Source organism: Saccopteryx leptura, chromosome 8, assembly GCF_036850995.1.
Source record: "Saccopteryx leptura isolate mSacLep1 chromosome 8, mSacLep1_pri_phased_curated, whole genome shotgun sequence".
NCBI lineage: Eukaryota > Metazoa > Chordata > Mammalia > Chiroptera > Emballonuridae > Saccopteryx > Saccopteryx leptura.
Window position 1 is genome coordinate 1474148 of NC_089510.1, and position 15227 is coordinate 1489374.

At 45.0% G+C, this 15227-nt stretch overlaps 1 protein-coding gene, 1 long non-coding RNA gene and 1 pseudogene across 3 annotated transcripts in view; 1 reads left to right on the forward strand and 2 right to left on the reverse strand.

Moving 5' to 3' along the window:
* LOC136379798 (uncharacterized) overlaps window positions 1-15227 on the forward strand; it is a 555021-nt gene that overhangs the window by 123030 nt on the left and 416764 nt on the right. The window lies entirely within an intron of this gene.
* Window positions 768-15227, reverse strand: part of GK5 (glycerol kinase 5) — a 53673-nt gene continuing 39213 nt past the window's right edge. Inside the window, exons 12-16 of one of the 2 annotated variants that reach the window (XM_066347357.1) lie at window positions 15041-15135; window positions 13652-13755; window positions 12793-12852; window positions 11416-11602; window positions 768-8482 (exon numbers count right to left, since the gene is read on the reverse strand). In XM_066347357.1, coding sequence (XP_066203454.1) covers window positions 8366-8482; window positions 11416-11602; window positions 12793-12852; window positions 13652-13755; window positions 15041-15135 — 563 coding nt within the window. In that variant the 3' untranslated portion in view covers window positions 768-8365. The remainder of the gene's footprint in view (window positions 8483-11415; window positions 11603-12792; window positions 12853-13651; window positions 13756-15040; window positions 15136-15227) is intronic. The other variant, XM_066347358.1, reaches the window with a different exon arrangement.
* On the reverse strand, window positions 8597-8706 carry LOC136380249 (small nucleolar RNA SNORA42/SNORA80 family; annotated as a pseudogene).

Genomic DNA, 15227 nt, shown 5'->3' on the forward strand with positions numbered 1-15227 from the left:
TATTTCATTCCACTCTCTCCTGGCTGGTAAGGGTTCTGCTGCAAGTCTTGCGATATTCTAGCGGGGTTTCCTTTGTAGGTTGCAGTTTTATTTTCCCCCTGGTAGTCATGAGAATTCTCATTGTCACTAACTTTTCAGGTTTTCATATGATGTGTCCTGGAGTGTGGGTCTCTTTGGATTGAGATGATGACGTGTCCTTTTAGCTTCTTGAATGTGAGAGTCCGGGTCTTTCCTGGGTTTGGGAAGTTCTCATCGATGAGTTGTTAGAATTGTCTCCTTGTTCCCTTCTCCCTCCCCTCTCCTGCTGGTAAACCCATTTTTATTATATTGCTGATTCTAAAGAAGTCAGATAGCTTTCATAGGATTCTTTTATTTATTTATTTATTTATTTATTTATTAAGTCTCAGTTTTCTCTCTTCTTCTACCTGAGCCATTTCTAGATTTCTATCTTAGAGCTCCCTAATTCTCTCCTCCCTCCGGTCTGCTCCTTTTCCTACGCTCTCTGATGCATTCTTCATCTCACGGAGCGAGCCTTCAGCTCCAGGGTTTCTGTTTGGTTCCTTTTTATAGTTTCAATTTCTTTGGCAATCAACTGAATGGAAGAAGATATTTGCAAACAACTCCTCCGATAAGGGACTAATATCAAAAAAATATAAAAAAAACCTCATACAACTCAACAACAACAAAATAACAAGCAGTCCAATTTAAAATGGCTAAAGGACCTATAAATATCTCTCTCAAGAAGAAAGACAAACGGCCAAGAGATATACGAAAAGATGTTCAGCTTTATTAGCTATAAGGAAAATGCAAATCAAAACCACAAATGAAATACCACCTCACACCTGTTAGAATAACTATTATCAACAAGACAGGTAATAACAAGTGTTGGAGAGGCTGTGGAGATAAAGAAACACTCATTCACTGCTGGTGGGAATGTAAACTGGTACAGCCATTATACAAAACAGAGATTCCTCAAAAAATTAAAAATAGAGTTACCACATGATCTGACAATTTCTCTTCTGGGTATCCACTTGAAAAATTTGAAAACTTTTATTCATATGTATCCATCGCTCGTGATGACCAAGACATGGACAGGACTGAAGTGTCCCCCGACAGAGTGTTGGATAAAGATGATGTGGTGCATAGATACAATGGAACACTACTCAACCCTAGGACATGATGACATCGCGCCAGTTGTGACAATCCAAATGGACATTACGCTAAGCGAAACAAGTCAGATGGAAAATACAGGAACTCTTACGATTTCACTTGTATGTGGGATATAAAACAAAAAGCAACAAATGAACCAAACAAATAAACAACGAAACAAACTCACAGACGCAGACAACAGGATGGTGGTTCCCAAAGGAGAAAGGAAGGGGGGGAGGGGAGCAGCGGACAAGGGGGTCAAATACACGGTGATGAGGGAGACTTGACTTTGGGGGGTGAGCACACAATGCAATACACAGATGATGTTTTACAGAATTGCACACTTGAGGGATAATCTTAGTCATCAATGTCACTCCAGACTTTTTTTTTTTTTTTGTCACTCCAGACTTTTAATGAAATTTGTAAAAATAAAATAACTTCAGGTTTTGGTTTAGGTTTAGGTCAAAGGTGAGTTTTAGGGTTCATGTCAGTGTTATGGTTAGACTCAAAGTTAGGTTAAGTGTTAGGGTTTGAAGGAGGTTTCAGTTGACGACTAGAGTTAGGACTTGTGTCAAGATTTACTGTGAGGTTTTGGCACGAGGATTAGTTTTAAGGTTATGTTTAGAGCAGGGGGTTGGGAACCTATGGCTCGCGAGCCAGATGTGGCTCTTTTGATGGCTGCCTCTGGCTCGCAGACAAATCTTTAATAAAAAAATAATAATGTTAAAAATATAAAACATTCTCATGTATTATAATCCATTCATTTCCTACTGCTCATGTTCATGTTTGTGGGTGGCTGGAGCCCTCCGGGACAACACCAAATTTTTATTGGATAATGTGTAAGGTACACGGGTCGTTATATGACTCTCACGGAATTACATTTTAAAATATATATGTGGCGTTCATGGCTCTCTCAGCCAAAAAGGTTCCCGACCCCTGGTTTAGAGTTATGTTTATGGTTATGGTTAGTTTTATGATTAGGATTATTGTTGGGGTCAGGATTAATGTTAGGGTTAAGGTTAAGAGTTAAGATTAATATTAGTATTTTTGTTTTGTTTTAGGTTTAGGGTTAGGGTATTTGTTGTAGGGTATACAAAGTTAATGTTCAGTTTAGGGTAAGAGAAGGGTTAGGGTTAAGGGCAGGGTTAATGTTAGAAATCAGGTTTAGGGCTCAGGTTTGATTTAGGGTTATGTTTAGGGTCAAAGTTAGATTTAAGGTTTAGGTCAAGGTTATATTTAGTTATGTTAAGGTTAGGATTAAGACTAGGGTTGGTTTCCAGTTAGGTTTATTATGTTAGGGTTAAGTATAGAGTTTGGGTTTAGTTTATTAGGTCATGTTAGGGTCAGGGTTTTGGTTAGGGCTAAAATTGAGTTAGGATTAAAATTATGTTTTGAGTTATAATGAGATTTAGGGTTAAGATTAAGTTTAAGGTTTCGTTAGCATCTGGAGTAAGTTTATGGTTCAGGTTAGTATTAGGGATAGAGTTAGGTTAGAATTCATTTTAGGATAAAGTTAGGCTGAGCATTTGGTTTAGATTTTGGTTAGAGTTATGGTTAGGGACAGGTTTTAATTAAGATTATTGGTGGTAGAGAGATGGTTAGTGTTTGTGTTACATTTAGGTTAGGATAGATTTAGGGTTTTGGTTAGAGTTAGGGTTACATTTAGATTTTTGGGTTAGGGTTTGGGTTTGGATTGGGGTAGAGTTAGGGTTAAGGTTGTTAGATTTCGGTCAAGTTTTAGATGTATTGTTAGTGTTAAGGTTGGAATTAGGATTTCTGTTAGTGTTAGGATTTAGCTTTAGGGCTATGTAAGGTTTAGGGTTAGGGTTATGATTGAAGTTAGGTGTAGTTACAGGGTTAAGGTTAGATTTAGGGTTAGGTTAAAATTTAGGGTTAAGATTAGGTTTGCTTTGGGTTTACAGTTAAGTTTATTTTAGGTTTAAGTTTAGGACTTAGGGTTAAGGTTAGGGTTAAGGGTTGTATTAGGGTTCAGAATTTTACAGTTAGGGTTTGCTTTACATTTCAGTGTAGGGTTAAACTTATGGATAAGTTTAGGGTTAGTTAGGGTAAGGGTTAGGGTTCGGGCTACATTAAATTTAAGGTTACAGATGGGTTTACGATTCGGGTTCAGGTTAAGCTTATGATTAGATTTGGGGATCGGTTTATGTTTATAGTTAGCTTTACAGTCAGGGTGATCTCAGGATTACGTTCATACAACAAGCGCCAGCGAGGACGTGGAGGACGTGGAGAACGTGGGTGGCTCGTGCACTGCTGGGGGGTGGGGGGGTGAGAGGGGACAGCTGCCCCGGAGAGCAGTCTGGCAGTTTCTCAAAATGACACGCTCGTCTACACTGGAGTCTGCATCATCCGTTTTCTAAACAATAGACATCCGCACAGACGTGGCCATTTTCTTACAGAAACCAAACGTATAGTAAAGACGGGACAGACGGCGGAAGTGAAACAACAGAGAATCTCAGAGAGACGGCTCTTCAGGTCTGTGCCTCCGTCACCCCACTGCCAGGACCTTTCTTGCGTTCCTCTGGGTGCACGGGTCCCTGGGGGTACGGTGACAACATAGCCAGTTACTAACAATAAATGCTGGTATATTTACGGCTGTCAGGCTCCAAACCTAACAAAACCCACGGGATTCTGGGACACCCATTTGACTTCTTTGGGGTGTCACCCACCCTAACTGAAGAGAGCTGGATGACCATAGGGCTTTTGTCTATGAGAAAGGGTGATTCTGGGACCAGACAGGTCAGGGTGTGTTTGGGGCTTTTAACTCTGATTCCGAAACATGACCTGAACTTGCCAGGGGTGTTCCAAATCCTTTGGAGGTAGAATCGAGCCTTCTAGACTATCTCTGGGGTGACTCTAGAATCATTTAAAGTTGAAGAGCCCCCCGAGTCCAGCCATGTCCCCCTGCCCCTCAAATAATTATAAAATTGTTTTCAAACTCCTAGGCTAGGTTATTTCTACTTCAGCATTTGTCCCTGTCATAAGTCCCTTGCAAAAGGGGCTATTTCCAGTTCCTTCCGTCTAACACCAGAGTGCCTGACATTCTTAAGACTCAATCTGTTAGCCGCCTGCAGTCACGCACACAAAACCCGTGACTAGCAAGTCTCCAGTCATACCCCAGAAAAATCAATGTAAACCTGTGTGCTTATTGGTGTGTATCTCGCTACATAAATACATATGCAAATATATAATATAAGCATGAAGAATGTTTAAACAAACAGTAGGAAGATTCTAGCTCTCACACAGAAGAACGTCATCCTTCCTAACCCAACCAAACCTGACTTGCAACAAATGTAAGCCGCTCCCGTTCGACAAGGATAAACTGTATGTGCAAAACAAGTTGCACTTGTAAACAGAGTCAAAATCCGCCCGCGGACGTGAAGGCACAGAGGTCAGTCCGGCGGAAGCAGGTGCGCGCGGCGGAGGCGCGCACGGACGCAGAGCGCGCGGGAGGCGCACGGGAGGCAGATCGCGTCACCCGTGCGGGAGCCGGGACCCCGCTCAAATCAGTCCACACCGGATGCGGGCGCGGGGCAGGGCCGGGGGCCACGAACGGCGGGAGGCCATGACGATGAGGTTTTTAGTTGAACCTCCTTGACCTGCACAGTCGAAACCCTCCGTATTTTAATACACCCCCCCCCTTTTGCTAACCAACTCTTCTTACGATGAAACGAAGCAGAGAGAAAGAGTCTGACAGACACTCGGCCTTCACCGAGTCCTCAGTTCTCTTCTCACAGTCTGACGCCCCCCCCCCCCCCCCCTGGCTGTGCCTCCCAGGGGACATGCGGCGATGTCCGGAGACATCTCTGAGCACCATGACTCCGGGGATGCTGCTGGTGGCTAACAGGTGGAGGACAGGGATGTTGCTAAGCGTCCTGGAATGCACAGAACAGCCCCCTGAAACTAGGAACGGGCTTTCCCCGAGTGTCAGCAATGCTGAGGGTGAGGGACCATTTCATAGTTGGATAAAACAAACAAACAAACAAAGAAACACCTGAAAAATCAGTATGTCTATAGGGTAAAAGCAAGTACCACTTAAGAAGGATTGTACAGGAACATTCTGCTCTTTGATAAGCTAGCTACAGATCTCCTGACAGGCCATAACGGGAGAATAAAACACGATGACCAATATTGGCACGCCATTTTTCTTAAAATTTTGCACATTAGCAGACAAATAATGAAATGAACCTGAAAGATGGGGAACGTTGGCTCAGTTTGACTTTGACCATTAACTGTTTCTACCTACAAACCACGGAAGCCCCCGTGGCCCCCCACTTCTGATTTCGGTTCAATCTGATGAAAGAGTTACTAAACGGTGTCACTGAAAACAGCCTACAATATTACAAATAAAAGAGTCACTTCCGGACAAACAAAAGGAAAGAAAAATTAGCCACTGATTTTTCAGAGGTTTGATTCCAAAAAGAACTCTTCAGAATTATTTTCCCACATTATTTAACAGAGGTTCTCTTTGGGAGTGTGGTTTTTATGATGAGAAAGAAAAATAGGAAAAAGAGATGAACTAAGCCCTTTTTTGGATATTTATAATATTATAATTTGGTATACCTTAATACAGAAGGGTAGAATTGTTTTCCTGAGAAATCACGTCCCCCCGAGAAGCAGACTCAACAGGAAACAGAACAACAGAGCAGCTGTCACGTGATTTTGATAATAAAGGCTTTAACTGGCCACCACGCTTCTTAAAAAGGATGTTAGCGAAGAAAGAATGAAGAATTAGATATCTGTGTAACAGTATCCGACTTACTACAGTAAACAAAACCCTTCAACATAAAAATATTTCCAAATTTTAATTAATGCACTTAGTAACACCATATATGTATATATATATATAAATATATGGCTGCATCACATGGCTGGATCAAAACAATCATTTAAGAAGAAAATTCAAGTGCACTGACACGGAAGTGGCAGAAATGCAATCTGACCCCTAATTCTGCCAGCTCTGTCTCTGAAGCAGACATGTATATCCCGCCTCTAGGCTTCCATGAAAAGGAATCAAAAACACTAATTCAAAAGGACACATGCGCCCCTGTGTTCACTGCAGTGGTGATGACAACAGCCAGGCTAGGCGAGCACCTTCAGTGTCTCTCGTTAGACAATCAGATGAGGGACAGGTGGCACATCTGTCCCATGGAATCTTCCTCGGCCACACACACACACACACACAAAAGAGTGAAATCTTACCCCTGGCAACGACACGATGGACCCAGAGGGTATTATGCTCAGTGCAATAAGTCAGACAGAGAAAGACAAGAAATGTATCATTTCACTGATACATGTAACCTAGGAAAACAAAACAAATAAACAAGACGGACTCACAGACAGGGAAGACATTCTGATGGCTGCCAGACGGGAGGGGTGTTGGGGGGACGGGTGGAAAAGGTGACGGGGTTAAGAGGCACGAAGGGGCAGTTACAGACAGGCGCTGGATGTGAGGCCCAGCACAGGGAACAGTCAGTCATACTGTAAAAACCATGTATGGTGCCAGGTGGGTACTGGATTTATCGGGGTGATCAATCACTTCGTAAGTTATAGAAATGTCTCATCACTGGGGTGTACACCTGAAACTAATTTCATATTGTATGTCAACTGTAATGTAAAAAATAAATTTTTTTAATGTGATGATATATCATGGCATTCAGGAAAATACAAGTAAAATTGGAACATTCTTGTTTTCAGCTCGTGAACAGACAACACATTCGAACACAATGCTACCAACACATTTGCATTTTCTCCATCATTTCTTTTGTGTTTTTTGAGGGGGGGGGACTTCCTAAGTCACACACAAAAAAGAACCCCCAGACCCCCTATAACAGTCACTCCTTGAATTACATTACTAATCAGCGGCTCGCCGCAGGACTTTCTGTGATAACACGGGACCCACAGGGAGGGTCTACCCATCATTTCCGGCAATGAGGAACCGAGCCCAAGTGGAAGGAGGGGCGGTTAACCTGAGAACAGGTGTGGAGGTGACCGGCTGCCTCCAGGGTGTGTCCTCCAGGCTTCTTTGAAGAAGGTAGAGGACAGAGAGCTGTCCCCTGCTCCTCCCTCCGCGTGCCTGGGCTCCGTCAGCTGCCTGCTGCACATCTCACAGAGATGAGTAGACTGAACAAAGTGACAAAGATACCGGGACACGCAGAATACCCGAGGAAGACAGTTGTCCAGTCACTGGAAAGCCAGGACACTTTCTTCAAAGTCAGCCCCCACAGTGAGGCACTTCATCAACACAAGTGACGTTTATGCAAACAACTCAACGGCTAAGAAAGATAAAAATCAGGAGAAGGCAGGCAAGATTTATCCTTGCATTTTGTAAAATAAAAAATTTAAAAAAGGAGGGGGGGAATGTTATACTTTAGCCAGACTTTTGGAAAGAAATGCTATTTAAGAAAAAAACTATAGCATTTTCTTGTTCCTTAGGAATCAATACCCTTGGTTAGTTTCATTTGCTAAATTTTGGGTTTTTTTGTCAGTGTTTTTAATACATAAATAATGCTCAGATTTGGCTAAACAAGAAAATATTAAGGCAGTGTCTTAAAGTCCAATAAAGAACTACAAACCAATAAACCCATCTGAGACACACATATTGAACTTACATTTGGATACAAATCAAATAATTATGGCTTTAAGTATAAAATATTAATGTTTCAAAATTCCACATTTCCTCAGTTATTGTTGTTTTTAGCTATCTGGACTTTGAACAGTCCACTTAGTTTTAAATAAAAGAATACATTTCATATAATTTTGGAACAAACTGTGATCGGTCTTGACCCAAAACTGCTGATTTGGACAGTAAGTACACGGTCATGTTCACACAGACCACAGGGCCCAGTATTTTAAAAGAGAAAGACCCATCACTGTCCAAACGTAGCTTGTACAAGGCTCACGTCCTTTGGCATCTGTTGCGAAACAGAAGATACAAAGTTTTGAGGTACTGCTGCCATACAATCTTTCCAAAGTTTGGGTAAAAAAAAGTGAGAGTGTTTAAAATTGTTGTTGCTGCTGCTGTTGTTTTCAAAAAAGAAGCCACGCTCCTCTTGGGCAGCAGAGGTCACCTCCATCTCCCCGTCCCTCGGTGCTGGGTCCCCGAGCCCACACCCTGTCTGGCTGTCACCCCCCGCGGCCCGTGGCCTCCGCCGTGCTGGGCAGCGCTAGGTCTTGTCGTACCAGTTCATGGAGCGCCTCACGGCTCGGACCCAGTTCCCCATGCTCTCCTCGTACTCCTGCCACTTCTTCTGCGGCCTGAAAACCCTCTCGCTCTGACGCAGCTTCCGCAGCTCCTCCTTGTCGCTCCAGAACCCTGGGGAGGAAGCACCTTCTCAAATTTTCAAAGCAAAGAAATGGGTCCATCAAGTCTATCCATACATCTATGTGAATCGGTGCAAAGGGAAGCAATTGTTCTTTTATTTTCTTCCACTGTGCGACCCACTTCAGTGCCTGCAGCCTGTGGACAGAGGCCAGGCAATGGTTCAGGGCCATCGTTTGCTCTGGCATAACAATTGTTCTTTTAAAACAGTGGTTAGCAAACTCATTAGTCAACCGAGCCAAATATCAACAGTACGACGATTGAAATTTCTTTTGAGAGCCAAATTTTTTTAACTTAAACTATATAGGTAGGTACATTTCTTATCGAGGTAGTGCCCGCACGTGGTATTTTGTGGAAGAGCCACACTCAAGGGGCCAAAGAGCTGCGTGTGGCTCGTGAGCTGCGGTTTGCCGAACACTATTTTAAAACATCATCCAAAGGATTTTTTGTTGCTTCGGAATTCTGCAAGATTGATCATCCCAGGGAATAGATACACCAGGATATTAAAATCTTTTGGTTTCTAACTATCAGTTTTCCTTAAGTGTGATCAGTCTCCAAATCATATCTAGGACAACCACTTCCTGTCATCAGGTAACTTCATGACTTGTTAAAAAATATAAAAGTGGCCCTGGCCAGTTGGCTCAGCAGTAGAGCGTTGGCCTGGTGTGTAGAAGTCCCAGGTTTGATTCCCGGCCAGGGGACACAGGAGAAGTGCCCATCTGCTTCTCCACCCTTCCCCCTCTCCTTTCTCTCTGTCTCTCTCCTCCCCTCCCGCAGCCGAGGCTCCATTGGAGCAAAGTTGGCCTGGGCACTGAGGACGGCTCCATGGCCTCCGCTCAGGCGCTAGAATAGCCCTGGTTGCAACAGAGCAATGGCCCAGATGGGCAGAGCATCGCCCCCCAATGGGCATGCCGGGTGGATCCCAGTCGTGCGCATGCGGGAGTCTATCTGCCTCCCTGTTTCTCATTTCAGAAAAATACAAAAAAATAAAAAAAATAATAATAAATAAATAATTTCTTAGTATATTTTCTTCTTATAGAATTAAAGAAAAGATAATGTATCTTGAGGCAAGAGGCAACTCTCTAGGACATGCATAAATTCAAAGCTGGGAATTAATAGAATAAATAGTCTCTTTTTTCAAACAATTGCATTTCATACAAGTTACTTAAATTTCTCAAGATAATATTGGGGTTCCGGCATAGACTGTTCTTTACAAAGAGGATCACGGGATTTATGATAGCAGCAAGAAACACGTTCAAGAATCTATCCAGCAAGGCATCCTGAAGGTGAAACAGCCTCCCAGAAGTTAGTGACATTCCACTGTATTAAACAGGGTTGAAATTAAATACAGATACAATGAAGCAGATAAAACTCAAGTCACTGTTACGATGTATATGAATAATCTGCATGTGTTTGCCATTTAAAGTCTTTTAAATGTTCAAGAGGATCTGACATGTTTCTTCTTGTGAGGTGAAAAGTGTAAAAGGATTTGATTTTATAAATTTATTAGAATTTTTACAAGAATTTGATCTACTATAACTATAAACATAAATTATTCAATTTGCAAGAGTTGTTTAAGTACTTTGAAAGATTTTTCTTGGTACAGGTCTAAGTTTGTTCAGTTAATTATGTGAAATTATTTTTAAAATTCAACTATATCACTTGACCTGTGGTGGCACAGTGGATAAAGCGTGTTGGCCTGGAATGCTGAGGTCGCCAGTTCAAAACCCCTGGCTTGCCTGGTCAAGGCACATACAAGAAGCAACTACTATGAGTTGATGCTTCCTACTCTTCCCCCCCACTCCTTTCTCTCTCTCTCTCTCTCTCACTAAAATCAATAAAATCTAAAAGAAAAAATATATTTTAATTAACTATATTAAATTTCTGAGGGTTGTAATATACAAACAACTTTAAATTTGTAAATGGGAATAATTTTTTAAAGGAAAAGTTATTTTCTTAAACTTGAATTAGTCAAATCATCAATGAACAAATGAAAGTGACTGTAATGATTTTAATCAGATGAACAGCTCTTTAGTAGAATAAACTTTAAGTTGAACTGACCAAGATTTCATGCCTTTTGGCTCTGTGACTTTGCTCTGAGCCTCAAACTTGCAAGTGTGAAATATTCTGTTCCGCACAAACACAACACTCTTCCCTCCCACAAGGAGTACATCGCCACACTCCCTGGCCCAAGGCGGCACCCTGCTGCGTAAAGGGCCCCTGCCTGGCCACGCACAGTCCCCTCGTGACCCTCCCCAAGTTAACCCTTTCACTAACGGCCACATGTGACCTGCCGGAGTCCCTACCCTGCTCTGAGTCCTCGGTGGCTGTCCAGTGCTGACCCCCAGCCCGAGCTCCCTTTCTCAGGCGTCCATGCACCTGGCCCTCCAGGCCCCTGCCCGGCCCCTGTGGCTCTGCCCACGTCGGCACTCGCTGTGCGGGCGGTGTGTTCTCTGCTGGACGCTCACCTCGGACCCTCCCCTCTCCTGCCATCTGTCCACCCTTCAGACCCAGCAGGACGCTGCCTCCTCCAGGAAGCCTGGCTACCCCATGTGCCTTGGCCACTGGCTGGTTTTCACACCGAGTTTAACAAGCAGTGGACTCGTCGGCTGCTCCCAGCCGAGACCCCTGCGCGGGGCCGTGTCTTCTGCACTCTCCACCCAGCAGTGGCGGCCACGCAGCTGGGCCTCCACAAGCGCCGGCCACATAGAAGGAGGGGGTCATTTCTAACGCCACGGACCAGCGATCTGTGCGCGCCCCACACCAGGACTGGAGGAGCGAGGAGAGAGGAGGGGGCGCCTGAGGCCAGCCCACCTAGGAGCTCACGGAGGACTGTGTGAGTCGCGGGCACAAGCTCAGGGAGCTCCGGGGACACCAGGTGTCCAGACTCTCTCTGCACCTTTGCGGTCTGGGAGGAGAAACACCACCTGTAAGAGACAGCTCGGGAGACGGCTCTCGAGTTGATGAGACCCACACGTACCGACGGCGAGGCCCGCGAGGGAGGCCGCGCCCAGGCAGGACATGTCCAGGTGGGCGGGTCTGTCTATGTCCTTATTGATCAGGTCGGAGGTCATCTGCAGGACAAAGCTGTTCTTGCACACTCCTCCGTCCGCCCTGTGGGAAGCAAGGCGGAACCAGAGATAAATCACCAACCTCAGCGAAAGCGTAGAAACACTAGTCAGTTTTTTTCAAAACGTCGCGTACTTTTTCAGATCTGAGATTTTACTCTTCAATTCTAAAATGATATCGCTTAGACTGACCTGAAGACAGAGAACCTGACTGAGTAACCCCGGAACATTCTTCCTCGCTCCTGGGCTCGGTATTCCTACCTGCTTCTGCTGTCTGTCCCGGCCTGGTTCAAAGCTGGCCGAGTGAACCCAGACACCGTGAGAGCTCACGGAGACGTCCCCACAGAGGGAGCGTCAGGCTGCTGTGTCAGACGGCCAGCCAGGCGCCCCAAACGAGAGACGGCAGCGCTTTTTATCAGACACAGACGGGTGCTCAGAGCTTTCCAAACTCCACTGCTTTACCGTCTCCATAAATCCAAAATCTCCTCTCCTCTCCACCTTCCTATGACCAAGAATTTTGTTGCAAAGCAGCCATAGGTTTAAGTGCCTTTCGAACTCTTGAATAACCACAGTGATGAAAATACTAACAGCACCTGACACTTAACTCCTTTTTTCTTTTTTTCTTTTTTTTTTCTTTTTCTTTTTATTTTTTTTGTATTTTTCTGAAGCTGGAAACGGGGAGAGACAGTCAGACAGACTCCCGCATGCGCCCGACCGGGATCCACCCGGCACGCCCACCAGGGGGTGTCGCTCTGTTGTGACCAGAGCCACTCTAGCGCCTGGGGCAGAGGCCAAGAAGTCATCCTCAGCACCCGGGCCATCTTTGCTCCAATGGAGCCTTGGCTGCGGGAGGGGAAGAGAGAGACAGAGAGGAAGGAGAGGGGGAGGGGTGGAGAAGCAAATGGGTGCTTCTCCTATGTGCCCTGGCCGGGAATCGAACCCGGGTCCCCCGCATGCCAGGCCGACGCTCTACCACTGAGCCAACCGGCCAGGGCCTCTTTTTTCTTTTTTAAGATTTTACTGGGGTGGGGAGAATGAGTATCAACTCCTAGTTGCCTCACTTTAGTTGTTCATTGCTTGCTTGTCCTAGGTGCCTTGACCGGGCAAGCCCGGGGATTTGAACCGGCGACCTCAGCGTCCCAGGTTGATGCCCTACCCACTGCGCCACCACAGGTCAGGCTCCTGCCACCAACTTCTGATCTCTCCTCAAACCGACTAGGAACAGAGTCTACGCACCGGATGGTTGTCACAGGGACACGGACCTCCCTCTGCATCACCTCAAATAACTGTTTGTTTCTAGTGAAAAAGAAAAAGAAAATAAGATAACAGTTGAGAGACACATGAAACCACAGTTATTCTCTACGTGTTGTCATCGAGAGAAACAAAAACGGCGGTTTGATCGAGAGGCTCAGGGCCTGGTGCTTTATCACCTGACACAAATAAGAACCCAGTTCTTATTTTTGAACATGTTCTCTATAAGTATTCCCACAAATAAAACTAGCCAGCAAGCACCCATGGAAAAGATCGCTACCTAGAAGACATACCCTAGGTAACATCTAATAGGATTCATCAACTATAAAAGGAATCGTTTTATAAACCCAGGAAATTCTATTTTAAACATTAAAATGTTCCCTATCCATGACAGCCCCATTCTCGCTGTTAATCAGTGACTCCGACCAAAACGAGCGCAGGAAAACACACATCAGGAATAATTCTGCCGATTCGACCTCTGAGTATCGCGGGAGCACATCAGGAATCTCCTTCACGAATACAGATACAAAAACCTTTGAAAGTCCACATTGTGAATCTCTTACGATTTGGAAATTGGATATATATATATATATATTTTTTTTAAAAGCATTGAATTTTCAGATCTCCTATCTAAGTGGTGCTGGGACTATTGACTATGAAGCAAAGTAAGAGATGCTACAAAAACGAGCAGTCAGAACTGCTTATGTCACAAACAGTGTGAACGACACTACAGGTGCACAGCCTCAATGAGGACGAAGAAATGTCCGGTTTTGCAGAAATGAACCCCAGGACACGGCGGTGCGGCCCGGGGGGAGAGGGGCGCGCGCAGGGCGGGCTCCGGTACCTGAACGCGATGGCTTCCAGGATGGCCCGCACCAGGTGGCGCTTGCCGGTGGACGGCTTCAGCCCCATGAAAGAGGCGCAGGCGCAGGGGTCATTCAGTGGAGCCTGAGGCGGGGACAGCAAGAGTACAGTATCGTTGTTCTCAGTTACGGCTACAGACGCAAGGACACATTACACAGTAACGACCATGTCAGAGAAGAACAATCCCTAGTCGGAGTTGAGTCGTTTTAAAATAAGTAATGGCCCAAAATGACGCTCTATGTTACAATAACTTTTTAACTGGACTTTCAAGTGGGTTAGAGTCGATAAAAGGGACAGAAGCCTGACCAGGTGGTGGTGCAGTGGACAGAGCGTTGACCTGGGACGCTGAGGTCCCAGGTTTGGGAACCCCAGGTCGCCTGCTTGAGTGTAGGCTCAGACATGATCCGATGGTCGCTGGCTTAACTCCAAAGGTCACTGGCTTGATCAAGGGGTCACTGGCTCAGCAGGAACCCCCCAATCAAGGCACATACGAGAAAACAATCGAACAATTAAAGTGCCGCAAACAAAGAACCGATGCTTCTCATCTCTCTCCCTTCCTTTCTGTCTCCTTGTTTAAAATAAAAATGCCATTTCTTCACAATAATATACCTGAAAAGTTTTTAAAAAGTCTTTGTAACAATATGCAGATAGTAAATGTAGTATCACAGATCTTTCAATTAAATACAAATTTAAATATTAGAGCATCAAGTCTTTTACTGGATTCACTTTTTGATTAGGCAAAATTATCAATAATCTATCACAATAAGAATTTTTGATTTTTTAAATGTTTATTTTATTCAATTTAGAGAGAGAGACAGGAACATCGATCTATTCTTGTCTGTGCCCTGACCGGGGATCGAACTGGCAACCTCTGTGCTTCGGGACGATGCTCTAACCAACCGAGCTATCCAGCCAGAGTTAGAAATTTTGCTTTTTTTAAAAAAAAAAGTTTAACACAATCTGTACAGCAGTGCAAAATATACCCAGGCAGATGTGTGTGTGGGTGAGCGTGTGTGTGCTGCCACCCACGTGTTTCTAGTTTTCAGGGACGCACTTCCTGTAAGGACGGGCACTTCCCTGGACACTCATCCTGGTCTCCTGTGCCGGGTCTGTGATAAACCTGCCCGCACCTGGCTCCCACCGGGACCGCGTTCTGAGCGACGCCGGCTGGAGGCGCTCGGGCCTCTCCTGGAGTTCACACTGCATAAGCGCGGAGACACCAGCCCGGGCCGTGCCTCCCACCCGCGTCCCGCCGGGCGCCCACCTCTGTGGGGCAGCGAGCGGCACGCCCCTGGTCAGCGGCACGCCCTGGTCGGCGGGGTGGGGCCGGGAGAGATCTCTACTTGCCCTGGACGAAGTCTCCACCTACCTGCAATCCGCTAAAAGACGGGACAAAATAAACTCCTTCAGAATCTTTCAAACTTTTGGCCATTTTTTCCGTCTCGGCGGCATCTGTGAAAAGATCTGCAAACCCAAAAAACAAACAAACAAACAAACAACAAAAAAAAACTCTGAAACAAAATGGAGGGGTTGGGGAGGGACAGAGAATTAGGTTA